This window comes from Camelus bactrianus, chromosome 5, assembly GCF_048773025.1.
Source record: "Camelus bactrianus isolate YW-2024 breed Bactrian camel chromosome 5, ASM4877302v1, whole genome shotgun sequence".
In the NCBI taxonomy this organism is placed as follows: Eukaryota; Metazoa; Chordata; class Mammalia; order Artiodactyla; family Camelidae; genus Camelus; species Camelus bactrianus.
The window spans coordinates 86,327,152-86,348,048 of NC_133543.1; the positions used below are offsets into that span (position 1 = coordinate 86,327,152).

A 20,897-nucleotide genomic window follows, 5' to 3' on the forward strand; every position below is an offset into this window, starting at 1 on the left:
TTAATGTAAACTACGCACTTTGGTTGATAATAATGTGTCCATGTTGGTTCATTGATTGTACCAAACATGCCACACTGATGAGGGATGTTGAGGGTAGGGGAGTGTGTATGTGTGGGTGGGGAGGGCTATGTGCAAACTCTCTGTATTTTCTGCTCAGTTCTGTTGTGAGCCTGAAACTGCTCTAAAAAAATTAAGTCTATTTGAAAAAAAAAGAGTCCATTAAGAGTGATTTCAAGCCTTATCACAAAAATCACCTCAAATATAGCAGATAACGTTGTTTGATCAATAAGCATTAAGAAGATATAAACAGAAAAAAACCTAATTCAGAGTCCTCTAACTCAGAATTAGTGGTAATGCAAAGCAGCCCCCTCAACCTGGATCTTTAACGGTGGCTTGCTAAACAACTGGAAGATTAGAGATGCCGAGGTATCTTCACGATCTTAACAGCACTGCCTTGCTGTTTCCGTCCTGCTGTAATTTGTGTCATTAAGTTAATAATCAGAAATCAGTCTTACCTGTTTCTTAAGCAGGTGCAGCAAGACCAGCTATAATCAGCCGCTAGATGCTGCCGGTTGCAATACCTGTCCTTCATCTCAAACATCTCATCCTTCACTCTTCCCTTTACTCCAAGCTGGCTTCTCGGTCATGGCTGTTTTTCACTGGACCTGCTCACCTGTACACAGCAAGATCTCAAAGGGGGCTTACCTCTGAATCTTTGGCCTGCTGATTCCGAACGACTATCAAATTGTACAGGATCCTGTCGTCGTCGGCCTCTGTGTGGGACACATCGTGAGGCATACTCCACAGGTTCTTCTCGTCATCCCTGGCCAGAGTTGCTCCAAACGAAGAATATGGGTTGTTGTCACTACGGTATAAAAAGAGGAGGTATAAGGGTTCTGTCATGTAGGTTACATAGAATACATACATCACATCTATGTAACATCACATGATGTAGTATTTAAGTATCTTCCTAACCATACAATTTAAATTGTCTTTAATAATTAAGCATAACACAACAGAGTAATTTTTAAAAATCACTTTAAAAACAACACAGATACAACCAGACGCCTGGGCAGAAGTAATTTTATTATGTTAAACATGAAATTTAGCACTGAGTAACCCCGCAGCTAAGACAAAAAGAAAAAAAGGAAAAAGGAAATCTAATGGCAAATAGAATGCTCATGCATTTAAAAGAAGAAAACAATTAACATGAAGAGATGAACTTTTTTACTGGCGCTTAATTCAAAGAAATACAGTAAATTTAAAGTGTGATGGTATGTAATACCTATGAACTCCTTACAACAAGAAAATTAAGTAACAAACATGCATATTCAAATACTTTCAATAAACAATGGGATGTTGAGCAGGGATTTCAGGAGCCCCACGCTGTACGTCTACCTCATGATTTACCCTTTATGAGGCAGTATCTGGTGCCTGGGCTTATGGAGCTAAGTGGTAGAGCACTGTACCGAGGACACGCCTGTACACAAGCCAGTTAACATCTGTGGGACTGGCCAGGGTCCCACAGGTCAGGTCCTGCTGGGGCCGTCCCCCTCATCCAATAATGTGTATGAAGCACTGACACCAAGGTAACCACAGGGCTCAATAGAATTGTGAGCAACACAGACATGGCCCCTGTCTTTGGACCTCACTACAGTCTAGGGAGGGAAACACATTAATGAATGATCACATGACTATATAATTCAAACTGTAATAAGTGTTATAAAGGGGAAGTTCAGGGAGAGTAGTGGGGGTAGGTATATGGTAGGCATTGTGAAAAAGGGGTGCATGAGCTTTAAGCTGAAAGACAAGAACAGAGTTCCAAACAACAGAAACAGCATGTTCAAAGGCCCTGAGGTGGGAGGAGGCAGGATGTATACATGAGAAGGGGGACACTGGCTAGAGAGTAAAGGAGAAGCTAAAGGGGCAGCTAGGGCCAGATAACAGCTCTGTAGACCATGTTTTCTAACATTCTTTAGAAATGTGGTCTTCATTCCTAAGGTAAGATGTAGAAGGGTTTTCATCAGGACTGTGATGTGTGAATAGTATTACATCTTTAAAAGTCTTTCTGGCAAGTGTGGAGATGCTACAGGGGGTGAAGAGTGGACTTGGAAGATCCATTAAGATGCAACTGAGGTATGACTGGATAAAGAAGATGTGGTGTGTACACACACACACACACACACACACACACACACACACAATACTACTCAGTCATAAAAAAGAATAAAATAATGCCATTTGCAGCAACATGGATAGATCTGGAGATTGTCATATTAAGTGAAGTAAGCCAGAAAGAGAAAGAATAATTGGAATAATATGTGGAAACTAAAAAAAAAGACACAAATAAACTTATTTACAAAACAGGAACAGACTCACAGACATAGAAAATAAACTTATGGTTACCAAGGGGGAAAGCAGGAGGGAAGGGATAAATTGGGAGTTTGGGATTGGCAGATACAAACTACTATGTACAGAATAGATAAACAAAGACCTACTGTATAGCACAAGGAACTATATTCAATGGCTTGTAATAAACTATAATGAAAAAAAATGTGTGTATATGTATATACACACACACAGAGATATATATGTATGAATAACTGGATCACTATGCTACACCAGAAACTAACACAGCATTGTAAATCAACTATACTTTCAATAAAAAATTGTTTAAATACATTTTTTAAAAAGATGCAATGGAGGTAACTCAGGTGAAGCAGGATGGGTATCAGGATTAGAATGACGGTGCGCAGCTGAAGACAAGTGCACCGTCCAGGAGCAGGTAGAGGCGAGATGTTCTCGGGCTTTCCTCTCGGATGGTGAGTCAGGCCCTTGTTTGAGGCAGAGCGAGGATGCCCCATGGCCATGGGGTGGCAAACACACCTGTAGGGGTGACATGAGGGACTGGCGAATGAGGACAGACAGTGGACACCAGATAAGCAGACAGCACCTGGGAAGGAGGGGTGAGAGTAACTGACAGCGGGGCTGCAGGTAAATGTTAAGATTTAAACAAACATGAAATACTCAGAAGTTGACACTAAGGAGATCTTGCAACAAGAAGCAAAGTGTTGGTCACCAAACTGGGGTTCAGCAGCAGGAGCCCTCCTAGCAAGGAGCGGCTCCAGCGCATGGAGATGGGGTGCCGGTCAGGCTTGGGAGAGCCAGCCAGGGCCCACTTGCGAGAACTGGGGCAAAGAGGTGGTGGGATCTTGGAACCCCAGCTAGCAGGAGGCCAGCTACCTGAACGGATGCTGAAGAATGCTCTTTAAATCCCACTAGTTGCAGTTCAGAAGTGTGGGGTGTGGGACCAGACAGAGTGATCAGAATTATGGCGACGGAGCAACTTACAGGGAAGCAGACACACAGCTCAGCCACACTGTTTTCAGAACCGCCTCGTTTTCCCTGCAGAAGCCGAAGCACAGAGAGACCAACCGCTGGCTCCTCTTAAGAATGATGAGCCAAAGAAAGGAGAGGGCAAATGATGTCTTGGTGCCCGTACAGGCTTTAACGAGCATGTCAAACTTATTCATGCATTCATTCATTCACTCATTCATTAAGTTGTTTGTTTATTCAACAACTGTATACTGGGTGCTGGGCTACATGCTTTGGGGACCCAAAAGTAAATAGGACACTGTCCTTGCCCTTAGTGTGACTGTAATGCAAGGAGATAAGTGAACCTTTTTTTTTTTCAGTGTAAACAATTGTAGGAACAGAGAAGGAGTGACACATTGTGGGTGATGAGAAGGACATCCAAGAAAGGTTTCATGGAGGCAACAACACCTAGCACGACCTGAGGAGCAGACAGCCTTTCTCCAGGAAGACAGGCAACGGGAAAGGTGTTCCTGGCAGAGGGAACAGCACCAGCAGCGGAGGGAGGCTAAAGGTGCCTGAGGGTTGGGGAATTCCAAGTGCTCTTGCGGGCTAATCACACCTGCCCTGAGGAAGGTGAAGGAAAGGTGATTCGGGGAGAGACTGAAGATCACGCTGCAGTTCAGGCTCTGTTCTGGGAACGGTGACAAGTTATCAAGGGGATTTTGAGCCTGGTCAGTCTGGGTTTTACAGAAACATCTGTGGATGAAGAAGGAACAGAGAGATGGCTCAGGAGGCTGTCACAATCAACTGTCACAAGACGGTAGGTGTGGTTTTCACGCCATGTTCTGTGAGGTCCTAGGGTCAGGGGGCCTGGGGGCCACTGTGGGGGAGGAGTGGGGCGGGAGGTGGGCAGGGCTGCCCTGGCAGAGAGAGAAAGGAGCCCACAAACCGCCCATAACCAGAACAGCTGCTCTGTTGAAATCTTATTTCCTAGAGTTAAAGGAAGATTTCTTTGGGCCTTGGGAAAGGTGGAGTTCTGTTGCTAAATTAGATCTAAGCATTGTGAAATACCCTCTGGGGTGAGCGTGAATGAGGATGTGGGCTAGAGAAAGAGCGGTGGGAACAGCAATGAGAGGACAGATTCCAGGAGCACCTGAGAGGGGACAGGGCGGCCTGGGTGACTGGTGATGGGCAGCACAGAGGTGCGAGGAGAGGGGTCAGTACTGACCATGCAAGCACAATGCCTTTACCCTAGACAGCACAGAGGAAGCCCCAGCTGACCCGTAAGCCTGCAGGACGTGCAGAGAGAGGTCAGGATCCCAGCTTAAGAGCGAGGACAGAGAGGGAGAGCGAGACTTGGGAGAAACGCTTTCCGTCAGTGCGGAAGCCACTGGATCAGAGAGAGCATGGGTCTGGGAACAAACAGGGAATGGCTGACCTAAGGAGCCAGGGTGGACGGGAGACCCGAGAGAGCAGTGAGAGCTGAGGGAGAGCAAGCACAGGGACGGAGAAGAATTCCAAGGAGCAGACAACGCTGGAGAGAATCATCCCGTGAATGGTAGGAACGCCAATCTTTTTGCCTCTAGAGTCTGTAGCCAGTGATAAACCACACGGTGCTTGACCCAAAGCCTTCCACGTTCCATCCCTCCTGCTGTCCACCTATCTGAGGTCAGAGGGCGGGTGACGCTATCCCACTTTGCAGGCAGTTGTTTGACTTCTCCCAGGACAGGCAGCCAGCTGAGGGTCCCTCTAGCCTGAGGTCCCCAAAGAGGCGTCTACAAGCAGCCACAGTTGGAAAACGACATCCAAATGCTCTGACAGGGATGCACCCTCAAACGCAGCGTCTCAGATAACGACTACACATATGACAAGATCCCCATACAATCTGGCAAACTCCCCTGGGGCTTCTCAAGGCAGCCAGCCCCAAGGGCAGAGCTGTCACTTGAGTTGCTGCCACGGCTGCTGACCGCAGCTCATGCCCCTCTCAGGTCCTGAAACCCACGTCCATTCCCGAAACTGGTCTTTTACTTTCCCCCAGATTTGTTTCATTTGTGTGAGTCTTGTACCCTTAGCAAGTTGCTGTGTTCCCCTAGGGAAGGGATTTGTATCCAGTATTTCTTACACATCGCACATCACCTGGCAGGGGCGGGCACAGAGTAGCTGCTTTAAAGGTACCTGAACAGAGCACCTGAGCTGTGACCCAATGTGCTAACAGAAATCCCAGATGTGTAACTCATTAAAATTCCCTAAAAGCAGGAGGTTTAAAAATTAGTCAGAGTCTACCTGAATAATCAGTGGCAAACATTTGACCATGAATAATCCAGCCACTTTTTGCTTGCTAACCCACAGTTTCTTTGCATGTTTTGAGATGATTATGCCAGCTGTCTCCCTGACCAGTTGCTCCCACCGTCTCACACTCAACCAATCAACCAATCTCTCTCTTTCACTCTTCTTCCCACCGCACCCCACACACACTCTCTCTCTCTCACACACACACATACAGAAGCATGACCCCAGCCAACGTCAAACAGTATCCACTCATCCTTAATCTACAAACATGAATTCAGCTCTGTAGGATGGTCAACACCAAGCCTGCTTGGATGTGCTCACGTCTCCAGACAGGTGGTGCCTCCCCAGCTTCCCCAACATCTAGCCCTGCCCTAATTAGAAGCAATGCTCCCCTGACGTCCCATGAGCCTCAAACTCTGCCTAGTCACTGATGCCCGGGGGATGATATAAAACAGGGAAGAGAACCAAGGGCTTCTGCCCCTGGGTGAGCGATGACTCTCACCAGGGTGATGCTTGCGAGCTCCAGCCGTGCTCCCAAGCTCGGGATTTGGGCTTCTCTGTGGTGCAGCCCCCTCCACTCTGATCCGCTGCCTCCCTCACCTGGACCTCGCTCCCACCACTGTCTTGTCCAATAGAGTTACAAGTCAGGTTTCTTTGGGGCATAGACAAGGTGGGGGTCATTGTTAAATAAATCATTAACTTAATAATTTCACCAAAATACTGGGCAAGATGAAAGTGAATGAAGGCGTGAGCTCACTGGGAAGGGCCTGTCAGACCAGCCTGGCTCCCAGGGCCCCTGGTTTTGTGCTCCGGTCATGTGGTCCCCATTCCTTCCTTTTGTCCTGCTCCACCTCCCAGTCAAGGCAGCATCCAATTTCCATCCAATTAAGGTGGAAAGACCAAAACAAAGAAAGCCTCAGGTAAACAACTAAAGAAGCAGCTTGGGAACCTCTGAGCGCCTGAGACTGTGAAGGACTGCGGGGCCTGTGTAAAGAGAACTCTGTGCAAAGGGCCTGGGGTCTGGGCCCAAGAAACCCAGGGAGGACAGAGGGCAGGGGGAAGGGGGCACTGAATCGGAGCCTCACTTTCTCCCCCTCCCCCATATAATGATCTCTGAAAGGGTCTGAGGAAAGTGAGAGTGGCTGCCCCTGGCCACCATCTGCTGATGATAAATATTTTATTAACCCCAAGCATTTGAGAGGCGGCTCTGAAGTTACATATGAAGCGAAGCAGAGGCTGTTTTTATTCCTAAAAGATAGAATGAGCCAAGTCTCAGGTTCCACCCCGAGCCCCACCTGGGGTGCAAGAGCAGATCCCTTGAGAGTCTTCCTTCCACACCATCTAGAGCTAAAAGGAGACTCAAGGCTTAGAAACACCAGACTCGGAGCCTGAGGACAGCGGGCAAAGTGCCACTCAGCATTAAAGCTGCTCACGAGGGTTTCCCGTGAGTCCCCACGACCAGCAAGGACCACATGTGAAAGCTTCTGGAAAGCCCCACAGAACCCCACGTACACAGGCCGGCTGCTGAAGCCAGCAGCCCCAGGGACACCGCTGCACTCCCCACAGACAGGCTGTGCGTCAGCCCTCCAGGTCCAGGAGTGCAGCTCTGAAGGCAGGGAGGATCAAATCCCCAGTAAACGGCAAACAGAGGTCTTAAAAAACAGTCACTCCTTGACCACTCAAGGCCTCCTTATCTGATTCCCCACTAGGAACTGGCCTGCCTCTTTGCCCCTGGCTTCCAGACCTTCCCCTCCCTCTCCCTGTGGCAACTTCCCAGTGGAGGAGCAGGAGAACCTAAGATGCTTACCATCTCCTTCTTTCCCTCCCTCCCTCCTCTATTCTGTCTCTCTCCCCCACTCCCTCCCTCCCTCCTTTCTTCCTTCACTGCTCCCAAGACAGATACTCTGGCTCTTTTCTCTTACCTGGTTAACCCAATGTTTACATACCATATAACCCCAACTCTGAACATCATTCCATAGATTCTGGAGCTCCTCTCATTGTTTAACCACCTAGGCTCATAGGTCCCCTCAACACCAGAGGTATCCACTTCCCCAACGTGCAAGAGGAAGAATGCCAGGGACCTTTTTTGGGTGCCGCTCCCTGATCTGTTCCCACCCTTCATGCCTTCCCTTCCCAGGGCTGAAACAGAGCCCCCTGTGATCATGCTTCATTTGCTGCTGTAAGTGCGTTAAATGCTTGAAGATGGTCCTGGCAAGAACCCTGTGCAATCAGCAGGGGCAGCACAATTTTATTTCTCCCAGTGGAGAAGACGCTGGGGCTCAGGCAGATTAGACACAATCCTTGGTCTCTTCCCTGTTTCCACTCGCTCCTGGTCACTTCATCCGGTCTCGTGGCTTTAAATGTCATCTTCCTGAGGAAGATTCTTAAACCCAGACCGGTATCTCCAGCTCAGACCTGTCCTCCAAGTCCCAGACTCCTGCCTCTACCTGCCTCCCTCCTGCCTCCACCTGGATGTCCAACAGACAGCTCAAGCTCAACCTGGCAGAAACCAAGCACCTGGCCTTCCCTCCAAACCGCCCCACCAGTAGTCTCCCCACCCAGATGATGGAAAATCCAACCTTCCGACTGCTCGGGCCAAAACCCTTCAAGTCATCCTTGGTTCTTTGACACATCCTTAACACAAGCCCCTGACCCAACATCTAATCCACCAGAAAATCCTACTGACAATACAGTAAACAAATACCCACCTTCATCACTGCCACCAGAGCCCAGACACCTCCATCTTGCATAAGAATTCCTGCAATTGGTTTTTTTTTCAATAATCTACCTCTTTCTACCATTGCCTCTATCAATTCTCTTAACACAACAACCGAAGTGATTCTTTTAATATGTAAATCAGATCTTGTCACCCTTCCCTCAAAACCTTCCAGCGGCTCCCATTTGACTTAGAATATAAGCCAAGGTCGCCAGGTGGTCTATAAGGCCCCTCGTGACACCCTAGCCACTCTGGGCTCTTTGTTGTCCCCTCAGCCCACCAGTCACACTGCCCTTGCACTGGCTCATTCTCTTCCCTGTAGTATTTCCCCCGATACTCACATGCCTCACTCCATCCCCTCCTTCAAAGCTCTGTTTAAACATCCCCTCCTCCATGAGGCCTCTTCAGAGCAATCTATTTAAAATTGCAAGCATGCCCCCTGCCCCTGCTCTGCCTCCGTATCCATGGGTTCTGCATCCCAGGGTTGGGGGAGGTGGGGGGTGGGGCTCTGGAACCAATCCCCTGCAGATAACCAAGGGACGACTGTATTTATCTCCTAATTTACTTACTATGTTTACGGTTATTGTGCCCCCACACTACAATAAGAGCCCCCCGAGGTCAGGATCTGTAGCTGTTTTGCTCAGTAATGAACTGGAGTGTTTAGAACAGGACCTGGCACTTAGTAGGTGCTCAATTTGCTGAGTGAATGAAAGGTAATTTCCTAACTTCACAGGGCTCTGAATGGTACACATGAGGCTGGAATCCCACTTTCCAGACTCAAAGACAAACTCTTAACATTTTTGAGCTGTTGAAATTTATAATGGTGGGGCTCACGGTCTTCCAGAGGAAGCAGATGATAATAAGCACATACATTTATGACGGCTGGTGATTAGGGCTCTGAAGGACTACACGGTGAATAAAAGACAGAGACGGTGAAGAGGACTGTTTTACAGAGTGTGGTCAGGGAAGAACTTCCTGATACAATGACTCTGAGCATAGATCGGAGTAAAGTGAGGGAGCCTCCCAGACAGGTAGGTGGAGAAAGAACATTCTAGGCTGGTGCAAAGGCCCTGAGACAGCATGTGCCTGTGTATCTGAGGACCCAGGAGGAGGCCAGCATGGTGATGGATGAACAATTTCACCTTAATATGCTGACTTTATTATCTAAACCGTGCCTAATAGCCTCAAACTGGAAACCACCCAAAAGTCCACCAACAGAGGAACGGGTGAACCAAAGGGGATATGCTGTACAGAAGTGAGAACCACCACCGACCTGCGCCAACTTGGATGGCGCTCACAAAGCCGAAAACACACCGGTTGATCCTAAGAACGTAAAGTTTCAAAGCAGGCAAAATTAAAGTACATTTTTAAGGTGCATACATAGGTGGTGAAGCTATAAAGGAAAGCAAGGAAATGACTGTCACAAAAGTCTAGATACCATCGGGGCGGGGAGCCTGGGGCTGCCGATAGCTGTCTGCTGCCCTGGGTGGTGGTTAAAGGGGTGTTCGGTATGGCTGTTCTTTACACTGTACATAGCTTTGTATGTTTTTAGTCTCTGATATCATACATCCAAATACAAATTTTTAAAAGTTAAGAAAAAAAATAAGTGACAGGCAACTCAGTAAACTCTTAACCCCTTCCAGGCAGCCCAGACACATACTCTCTCACCAAAATTACTGCCCAAAAAAGGCACCAAAGAATAGAGTGCACAGTAGATCACTAGCATAAAACAAAGATGAATGAACTCAGACCGAAAAGGACTTCCACTGCTAACAGAATAAGCTATGTTACCCAACATGTAAGCAGAATTTGCTTTTTAAACAAAGGTGCCGTGGTAAGATCATGTCAAGATATCTAGAGAAAGCACAGTTCCAGGAAACCGAGATCACATGATATGTGCAAGAAAGAAACCTCTCGTTCTCAGGAACTTCCAGTGCCACCAAGACTGACTAACGCAACTCACCAAGAGGGAAGAGGGATGCTGTGGGCTGCCTGGGAAGCAAATCTTTAAAAGTCATCCCAAGATGAATTCTGAGCGGCTGACTTCTTGGTAATGTCTTTACCTCCTACTTACAGGTCCCAAGGCCCAGTTTCTGGGAACAGTATGCAGGAGCCTCCCCTCTCTTCTCTGTCTTTCAAGTAGGCAAAAGTACAACCCAGAGAATGGATTCTGGGAGCCAGGAGCACCTTCCTGCAGTCAGAATCCTTGGTGCCTCTGCAGTCACTTCCTATGAATCACTGTCTGGCCCAGGGTTACAGGCTGTGTAAGTGCAGGTTGTGCAGAAAGACATGGTGAGTCCATTGCATCAGCTCGGGGAACCCAGCAGTAGATTATGGGAAAAGAGTCAGGCCATCTGGGCCCCTGTCTGAGCAATCGCCCTGACACTTGCACATTAGCCAACGTTTTCCAAAGCCCTTCCAGGAGTGGAAGGCAATCTGATCAGCTCGGAAGTCATGTGAGTCCAAATGGTGAAATGAAAAACTGTACCCAGGTGGAAGATTTTTGTCCTTCTAGAGTTGGTGGTGATTGCCTCTTAAATGTCTTAAACTCACCACCCTTCTTTCCTATTGGCACCTGGCTCCACAGCCTTAACACAGAAAGATGAACCAGTGCCTCTGGACCCCAGGCTGTGACAATTCGGGGCAAGTGTCATACTTCAAACACAATTTCTAGAACACACCATATAAGCGGCTAGATACACACCTCCCTGCACATAGCTCTGGGGAACTGAAATGGAGTAGGATGTGAACTCGTTTGCGCGCGCGTGCACCTCTGAGCAAGCTATGGACGCTCTTGGCCTCGGTTTCTTCAATCGTCAAGTGGGGATTACAGATGTGATCACAGTCCAGCCTCGTCATTCCCGGATCCCGTACCTGCAAATTGGCTCACTTGCTAAAATTCATCTGCGAGCCCCAAATCAATACTCCTGGGGGCTTTTGCAACATCCAAGGCTCGAGTTCCCAGGTGAGGTCCTACAGGACCATGCCCTGCTTTCTTGTTGCATCTCTCCTACTGCAAACAAGTCTCCTCTTCGTAACTATTTAGCACCATGTTTTTTTTGCATGGTTATGCTTTTCGTTGGTGATGTCACTATTTAGAATGGCCCCTGAGCACAGAGCGGAAGTGCTAAAACAGTGTGTTAGCGACCCTTCATCCAGGCATGAGTTTGTGGGCTTTTGGCTGTGAGTTCAATGTTAATGAATCAATGATATACATTCAATAAGGTGTCTTCAGGCAGAAATGAACATAAAACACGGTTATGTATTGATCAGTTGATGAATCGGCTCTCAGGGATCACCCTGGATTTCCCCCTTGGAGCAACGGTTCTTTAATCCAGCATTTGCGGTGACTGTAGAACGTAACTACTGTGAATAACAAGAACTGACCGGACCTCATCGAGTGATGATGAGGATTTAATAGATATACAGCACTTACGACAGTACTATGGTGTAGGGTAGCACCACAGACAGCCTACAAAGGATGAGCAGAGCTAGGCAGAGAAGGCACATGTCACAACTTCAATCCCTCGCCCTCTTCTGCAAGCTGGAGTAGTACCACTCACAGCGAACCATTTCTTTATTGTCAGGGAAATTCAATTCTGTTGCCCACACTCACCGGCCCAGATCAATTCCTCCTCAGAACAGCCCCTCTATAGACATAAAACAACCTTCTCCAGGCCTCTGGTGTCCATAATGGATGGCATATGGTGGGAGACTGTCGAGGGCCAGAGGACGTGGGCATCTCTCTGCTTAAACGTGACTGCAATTGTGCCTCCAGAATCACCTAATTTCAAGGGCCACAACTCAGGCTCAGATGTGGATTTTTACATGGCAAGAGCATGCTTTTATCCCTGATGGAAGAAAGCTCTGCTATAAAAGCTCTGAAATAAAAAACTGCTTTGTATATCTGGAGGGAACTCTAACTCAAAAAGATACACGCACCTCAGTGTTCATAGCAGCACTATTTACAATAGCCAAGAAATGGAAACAACCTAAATGTCCATCAACAGATGACTGGATAAAGAAGTTGTGTATGTATGTGTATACACATACAATGGAATACTACTCAGCCATGAAAAACAATAAGAATAGTGCCATTTGCAGCAATATGGATGGAACTGGAGATCATCATTCTAAGTGAAGTAAGCCAGAAAGAGAAAGAAAAATACAATATTATATCACTTATATGTGGAATCTAAAAAAAAAAAGTATACAAAAGAACTTATTTACAAAACAGAAACAAACTCATAGACATAGAGAACAAATTTATGGTTACCAGATGGGAAAAGAGATGGGAAGGGATAAATTGGGAGTTTGAGATTTGCAGATACTAACTACTAGATATAAAATAAATAAACAAGTTTCTACTGTCTAGCACAGGGAACTATATTCAATATCTTTTAATAACCTATAATGAAAAAGAATATGAAAATGTATGACTGAACTATTACACTGTACACCTGAAATCAACACAACATTGTAAACTGACTATATACTTCAATAATAAAAAGAAAAACAATGCTTTAAGCTCAAACATTTTTCCAAAAGCACCCTGCAGCAGTTGAATAGTGTCCCCTCGGAAGGTATCTCTCAGTCCTAAACTCCAAATCCTGTGAAGGTGACCTTATTTGGAAATAGGGGCTTTCTACACATAATTAAATTAAGGATCTTGAGATGAAATCATCCTGGGTTTAGAGTGGACCCGAAATCCAATGGCTGGTATCCTTATCAGAGAAAAGAAAAGGAGATTTGGGACATGGAGAAGGAGAGACACATGGAAGAAGACGGAGGCAAGGACTGGAACTGTGCTGGACCGAGTAAGGAAGGATTCCCTGAGTCTTCAGAGGGAGATGGACCTGCCAATCTCTTGACTTCAGATTTCTTGCTTGCAGAACTGGAAGTACACATTTCTGCCATTTTCAGCTACCAAATTTGCCGTAATTTGTTGTAACAGCCCTAGAAATTAATGATACATACCTCCAATGTTTCTTTTAATTAGTAACATGAAATCCTGAACCAGAAAGTCATTCACTAATTTACAGATAAATAAACAATGATCTAGCCATTCCCAGACAGTCCACTTACATTATCATCCTGTCCTCAGTGCATATTGATATTTTGTTGTTGTTGTGATCACTATTTACTCTATTTTTAAAAAACTTTTTTGGTTGAAGTATAGTCAGTTTACAATATTGCATCAATTTCTGGTGTACAGCATCATGTTTCAGTTACACATATACATACGTATATTCGTTTTCATATTCTTTTTCATTATAGGTTACTACAAGACATTGAATGTAGTTCCACGTGCTCCACAGTAGAAACTTGTTATTTATCTATTTTACATATAGTCATTAGTATCGGCAAATCTCGAACTCCTGATTTATCCCTCCTCACCCCTACCCCCTGGTAACCATAAGTTTGTTTCCTATGTCTGTGAGTCTGTTTCTGTTTTGCAAATAGCTTCATTTGTCTTTTTTTTTTTTTTTTCAGATTCCACATATAAGTGATATAATATTGTATTTTTCTTTCACTTTCTGGCTTACTTCACTTAGAATGATGATCTCCAGGTCATCCGTGTTGCTGCAAATGGCACTATTTTATTCTTCTTTCATGGCTGACTATTTGCTCTACTTTAGAAATACAGTCAGCGCGGGGAAGGATGGCGTTCAGAACCTCAGACCTTACATAGATGACTGACAAGATGAATGTTATGTGACTCAGTCCTAAGATTGGGGCGAAGGTGCGAGAACAGTGAGATGTACATTGTTCTTTGGCTTCCTTTGGGGTTGAAGCTGGTGTTCAGTCAGGCCACAGGTCCTTCCTCCAGGCCCAGACTTGTTTGAAGCTTCCTGGAATTAGAAACGATTACTCACCTATACGCTGGTGAAGCAGGCCTGGACAGCTAAAGAGTTTGACAAATGGTCACAATCCACATGTCCTGGCTCCTTCGCAGGACTACAGACAGCCTCACTGCCCCTGTACTGTGTGTCAAACAGAATTTCAGCTGACACAAGCCCACAGAAAGAGGGCAGTCTGCATCAAGCCTGGAACAGCCCTTCAAGCCTGCGCCTCAAAGTCGGAGCTCTCCATTGTACGGAAGAAAAAACTAACGTTCAAGGAAGTACAGAGACTTCCCCCAAATCCCACAGCCAATTAATAGATGGGACTAGGGCTCAGGTCTCCTGACTCCCCCTGGGCTTGGCTCACTGGGCCAGCTGCTGCTACATCCGGGTAGAAGAATTTCACTAAAGAAGGACACGGAGGAAGGGCAGGAGAAAGGGGCACAGTGGGCAGGCGCTAAGGCTAGTGATGTCTCTCCGTTTTTAGTGTATAAATATTATAAGTTGTTTTTGAAAACTCTTCGATAGTTTTCTGAATTTTCCATAATTCAAGCCATGGACTCAGACAGACATGGATTCAAATTCTGACTCTCTGATTTATTTTATTATTACTTTATTATTTATTTATTATTTAAACACTCTAAGCCCTGGGTTCCTTATCTATAAAATGGGGATACATAACACCTATCTCATTTGGACATAGTGATGATTAAATGACAGAATGTATGTAAAAAAAGTCTCAGGCAAGAGCCTACAAGCAGCACACACCATTCATATCAAGTTAAGAATGCTAAACATGGATCCAATTTAGAGGTCACCTTTGGACGAGGAGAAGGATGTGGTCACAGATACATGGTGGGGGCTTCAACTCCAGTGTTAATAGTTTCTTAAGGTGGGTGCTGGGTATGTGGGTGTTTGCTCTGTTACTTTTCATACCATTTTTGTTTCAAATACACTTTTTAAAAATTTACACATAGGGAGAAGTTAATCAATGAACAGCTATTACTGTAATTTTTATTAATCAAAAAGCATTCCATTCTTGGGGGGTGGGGTATAGCCTAGCTTAGTAGTGGAGTGCGTGCCTAGCATGCACAAGGTCCTGGGTTCAATCCCTAGTACCTCCATTTTAAAAAAGTAGTCTTTATTCCGTTCTTATTCCATGTGGAGCACCGTGCTGGGCACAACAGGGCATGCTAAGTGAGTAAGATGAATCCCCTCCAATCTAGATTAGAGCCTCCACTCTGGCAGGGGTTGCAGCACCCACTTTACATGAGTAACACCAGGCAGAATGCAGTAAGTGACTTGAGGGGTAAAAAGAAAGAGAAGAGACACCGTAACTGCTTGGGGAGACTTTCTAAGACTTCATCATCTGGGTGGCAACTGAGATGGGCCTTAAAAACTGAGCAGAATTTTCAGCAGTAGAGAAAACAAAAGACGTCTGGCTAACAATTACGTGATTGACAGAGGCACCAGAAGGCAAACCAGCATGATTAGACTAATCACGGGCATGGAGACTAGAGAATGTGGAATCAGAGGCCAGGGAAAGAGGAAATGGGAAATAAGGCACGGATGGTCAGCACAGAGGTAGCCTGTGTATGCTGGGAAAAGAACTGCAGATCTTTCTCTTGTAACTTGCAAGAGAGCAAATTTCATGTGATCACACAAGGGGAAGGAACCAGATCTTATGGTGAGTGGGAGGTGAAGGAGTGGGGGTACAGCTGACTACTCTTAAAAGACATTTGTGCCTGAACAAAGGAAAGCAAAGGCCGGCAGCTGAAGAACATGGCAATTATCAGAGAGCATTTTTAGTCAGCATATATCCAGAGAAAGGGCAAACCAAGCGCTAGTGGGACAGAGAGACAATACAGATGCAAACCAGGCAAGGGACAAGCATTCCCCTTCAGGTACAAGGTTCCAGAAAAAACAAAAGTTGCAAGGTCAAAAACCTTAGTGGCAATGTCAGATTGGCAAATGAGCTGAGATTAAAAATTGGTTTTCCTGAACTAACGAGTGTCCCTGGTGCATTTTGGAAAAGGACTGCAGGTGCCCACGCACACAAATGCAGATGTCTTCCCGCACTCTGATCACACACCCCTTCGGGCACTATTGCCACGGGGTATGAAATAAAACTTGAAAACCAGTGTTTTAGGATAGAATAAAGGATTTAGTTGAGGGGAAGGAGGTGGCTGTACAAAACTTTTTTTATTAATGAAAAAAATGACACGAAGAATGAAGTTCTTAATAAATTAATAATTGAGACCATCTGGCCGTATGATTTCATCACATTAAGATTTCAAACCAGCCACTATGGAAAACAGCCTGGCAGTTCCTCAAAAAGTTAAATGTAGAATTTACTGTATGACCCAGCAAGGCCGCTTCTAGGTATTTACCTAAGAGAATTGAAAACATACGTCTGTACAAAAACTTGTACACAAGTGTTCATAGCAGCATTATTTCTAAGAGACACTTGGAAACCACCCAAATGTCCATTGATTGATAAATAAAATGTAGTATATCCATACAAAGGAATATTATGCAACTACAAAGAGGAATGAAGGACTAATACATGCTACAACAGGGATGAAATTTGAAAATGTTATGCCATATGAAAGAATTCAGATGCAAAAGGCCACATATCGAATGATTCCATTTACACAAAATGTCCAGAATAAGCAAATTTATAAAGACAGATTAGTGGTTGACTGCGGGGATTGGGGGTTCGGGGGGGAGTGGGCAGGGAGGGGAGGGCAGCAAGCAACTGCTAATGAGTATGGTGCTTCTTTTCAGAATGATGAAAATATTATGAGTTAGATACTGGTGATGACTGCACAACTTTGTGAATATACTAAAAGCCACTGAAGGTCACACTTTAAAAAACTTTCAAACTAGACCTTGTGATGACCTGGGTAGGAAAGAACACAGGTGCCCTCCCCCAACACATATCACTACCTGACACGTCCATTCATAGGCTGATCTTCTCAAATATTATACTGAAATGATGCCAGAATGACACTAAACCACAAAAGACCAGTTCACTCAGATGCACGTGCTCAGAAGAATAACAGTGATAATCAATAGTAACTAAAATGTACAGAGTGTTTACTGTGTCAGACACGACCAAGCACTTTAGCTCATTTCATTTCTCCCTGCCTCCCTAAGGTACGCACTATTATCATCCCCATTTTACAGATGAGGAAATTAAGGCACACAAAAAGTTGCATAACCTGTGCCAGGTCACCCAGTTGGAATTTAACCCCTGGCAATCTGACTCATGAGCACTATGCTATTCTGCCCCAACTGACTCTATCTTTTTAAAATCATTTGCAAAATTCACTGACTTACAGTGTAAAACAAGGCAGGAGAGGGTGGAGATTTTAAAACAACCAAAACTATTACCTCAAATAGTAATCCCAGACAGAAAACCGGAAAGACCCAAGGCCCTGGGGATGAGATCAAACTGAGGGCTGCATTTCATGTGGCTATGAATTACTGACAAGTTGAGTGTACGACCTAAGCATGAAATTCGATTGGTGCCCACTACTTTTTAAGACTAGGGGTAGATTACTGGGTTTCTCCATGCCCAGAGCAATCTAATAATCTAAGTGGGAACACCATAGCAAGAGCACACAAAAACATGGTATATTCTATGTATGACTTTATACACATAAAGCAAACAGGACATATATGTTTACATATATGTGTGCTCACTAAACAGTGAGGGGCAGATGGCAAGTTAAAAATCCTATGTCACAGGAGAGAGAGATGAATATGGGCAAGTCAAAGAAGACTGCTTGAGGGGACCTTGAGAACTAGCATTTAGGAAGGGGCAGGAAGGTTAAAGGTCACTACTTGAAACAAGCTTAGAGGGAATAAGAAGGTTGGATTGTTCCTAGAGCAGTAAGGATGCCTGTCTGATTAGATCAAGGAGTGTGCAGTGTGTAATGTACCAGATAATAAGAGGGGACAGGCAGGAAGGGGTTATGTAAGATCTCAAAAGTCAAGGGAAGTGTTTGAACTTGACAGAGAAAGGAAAGGTAAATCATGCTTTTTAAAAGTTGTAAAAGCTTTATCATATTAGTTGCATACTTCATAAGAAAAGCTGGCTTCAAAGTTTGGTTACCCAACCCTGGAACTCTGCCTCATCTACTGTTTCCTAATTTCATTTAAAATATTTCGCTTCTGTCATATCTACCCTCAAAGAACAATCTAGTGTAACCTTAATTTCAGCAGAGTCCCGATATAAACTAATTGCAACAAACACAGCCCTGAATAAAACTGTGTTGTATGGTGCCTTCACAAAGCCACTCAGCACTTGTTAACATGCATTACATTTCCTCACACTTCATAGCTTAATCTGTAATGCATCAACATCCCAGTGTACAGGCTGTTCCTTGAGAAAAATACGGGGTTTTTTTACACTGTGAAAAGTATTTTCTTGTGCTCAGTCACTGAGATTTGTCTCCTTCAGTAATAAAATGCAAACGTATCCAACAGTTTTCTGAATGAAACAGAAATTCAGTTGCCTATTGCACTAAAGTATGCCTATGAAATAGTCAGTTACAGTTGTATTTAATCGGACTCCTATGCAAACTTCGCTCCGTACTTCCCTGCCCGGGCACTGCACCCAAATTCTTGGCATTTTCCACAGATATCTGCTTGGTTCTCTGGTGGCTCCGAGGATTTGTGCTTTGGGGCAAAATTTTATCCCAAGGAGCAGGACCTCCTGTAAGGGACCAAGGGGCTTAGTCTGTGCCTCAGCATGACCTTAAAGCCAACGCACTTCCCCAGCTCGAACGAGCACACGGGTACCCCGACTCCGCAGCGCTCAGCAGCGCCCAGGGATCCCCAGATCGCGGCCGGGGCGCGCACCCACCTGACCAGCGGCTCCTTCTCGGGCACGGCGGGCTCCTCCAGGCACTTGCACGGGCAGCAGTAGCAGCACACGATCCTCAGCCAGTCCCGCAGCCCCATGGAGAGCGAGGTGCCCCGCAGGCGCCGGGCGACTCCGAGAAAGCCGCGGCAGCGGCGAGCGAGCGCGGCTGGGGCGCGGCCACCGGGCCGGCGTCTAGGTGCGGGGACAGTGGCGGCCCGGGCGTCGCGGGCCAGTCCGTGCGCATCACGCCGCGGCCGGGAATGCGGGCGAGGCGGGAGGCGCCTCCACGGCCCCGGGGCTGCAGGGCCGCGCGCTTTCCTGCACTTCGGTTTTGTTTGGGGCGCGTGTTTTGTTGGGGCTTTTTTTTTCCCCCTCTCTCTTAATTCCCCCGGCGCAAATCGGAGCGCATGCGTCCCGGAGACGCTCCGCTGCTGCCCTCTAAGGAGGAAGCAGGGACTCCCGCTGCCTGACGGCAAAATCCGAGGGCACCGACCGGCTATGGGCTGCGGGGAGGAGGGGGAAGCCCTCGAGTCACAGAGCACGAGGTCGAGCTGGATCTATTCATACGTTTTATTGGCTTCACTCCCGGAGGAAATAAAAGGTCCTCCTTCCCACCCCACCCGCTGGCTTCAAAGCAGAGGTTAGGGCATATTTTTAACACATCAGCCCCACACAGAATAAAAGTTAACAAAAGAGTAAGAATTGACACATTACAAAAGTGGGTTTTTTAAGTATTATATTCACAGTGAATTTTTTTAAAGTGTTTCCAAGCTTCCCAGTCCTTGAATAACTCCTTCAAAAAAAAAAAAAAAGGCAGATTTCTATCACTAGTTCCTTGCGATTTTCCAGAGCTATTTACATATATGTTTATTTATGCTTGTACAGACTTGTAAGTATAGGCACACATAGCCTCCTCCCTTTTTACCCTAACAGTGGCATACTGCACACAATTCTGACCCTGCCTTGTTTCACTCAGTTTGCCATGGAGACTGTTCGACATCAATACAGGCGTATCTCCCTCTGTCGTTTTAAAAGCTGCATATTATGCAGTCATACGGATGCCCATATGTTAATTAACCAGGCCCTGTATGGGTTGACATTTAAATTCATTCTAGCCTTTTGTTATTAAAATAATGCAGCAGTGAACATCTTTAAACTATGTGTTTGGACATGTATATCTCCTGAGTAAATGCCTGGCAGTTGAACTGCTGGGTGAATGCTTTTTAAAATTTTGGTGGATCTTGCCAAATTGCCCTCCAAAGAGATAATTCCGATTTACACTGTGATCAGCAACATGTGAAAGTATCTACTTCCCTTGACCCCCACCAATAGTATGGATTTTCATCTTTGTCAATCTTATTTACTCAACAAATATTTATTGAACATCTGTTAGGTGCTGGGCATATTCTAGGCTCTGAGGATACAGCAGTGAATGAAAGAAACAAAAGTTCCCACTCTCTTGGAGCAAACATTCTAATAGGGGAGTTAGACAAATGAAACAAGACATTTATTTAGTGTATTAGAAGTTGATTTGGACTATGGAGAAAAATAAACCAGGGAGGGGGGTTAGAACTGCCAGGAAGTCATATGAGTGTGTGCACGTGTGAGGTTGAATGTGTGTGTGTGTGTGTTTGTGTGTGTCCTGGAGGGAGGGGTGGTGCCTGCAGTTTCAAATGGGGTGGTCAGTCAAGGAAAGCCTCCTGATACGGTGATATTTGAGCTAAGACTTGAGCAAGCTGGCCCTGATATCAAGGGGAAGAGCACTGAGGGGAGAGTGCAGACGGTGTGCAGAACCCCAGAGGAGGGAGAATATAATCTATAGGGTGCCTGGAAAAGAGCAGGGGGGGCCTGGGGAGGAGTG

At 45.7% G+C, this 20,897-nt stretch overlaps 1 protein-coding gene across 2 annotated transcripts in view; it reads right to left on the bottom strand.

Annotated features, from left to right (window-relative positions):
• The window catches only part of MREG (melanoregulin), a 54,679-nt gene extending 35,152 nt beyond the window's left edge, over window positions 1–19,527 (bottom strand). The window contains exons 1-3 of one of the 2 annotated variants that reach the window (XM_045512010.2): window positions 19,037–19,527; window positions 2,682–2,886; window positions 706–865 (exon numbers count right to left, since the gene is read on the bottom strand). In XM_045512010.2, coding sequence (XP_045367966.1) covers window positions 706–798 — 93 coding nt within the window. In that variant the 5' untranslated portion in view covers window positions 799–865; window positions 2,682–2,886; window positions 19,037–19,527. The remainder of the gene's footprint in view (window positions 1–705; window positions 866–2,681; window positions 2,887–19,036) is intronic. The other variant, XM_010948721.3, reaches the window with a different exon arrangement.
• Between the last annotated feature and the right edge of the window lie 1,370 nt (window positions 19,528–20,897).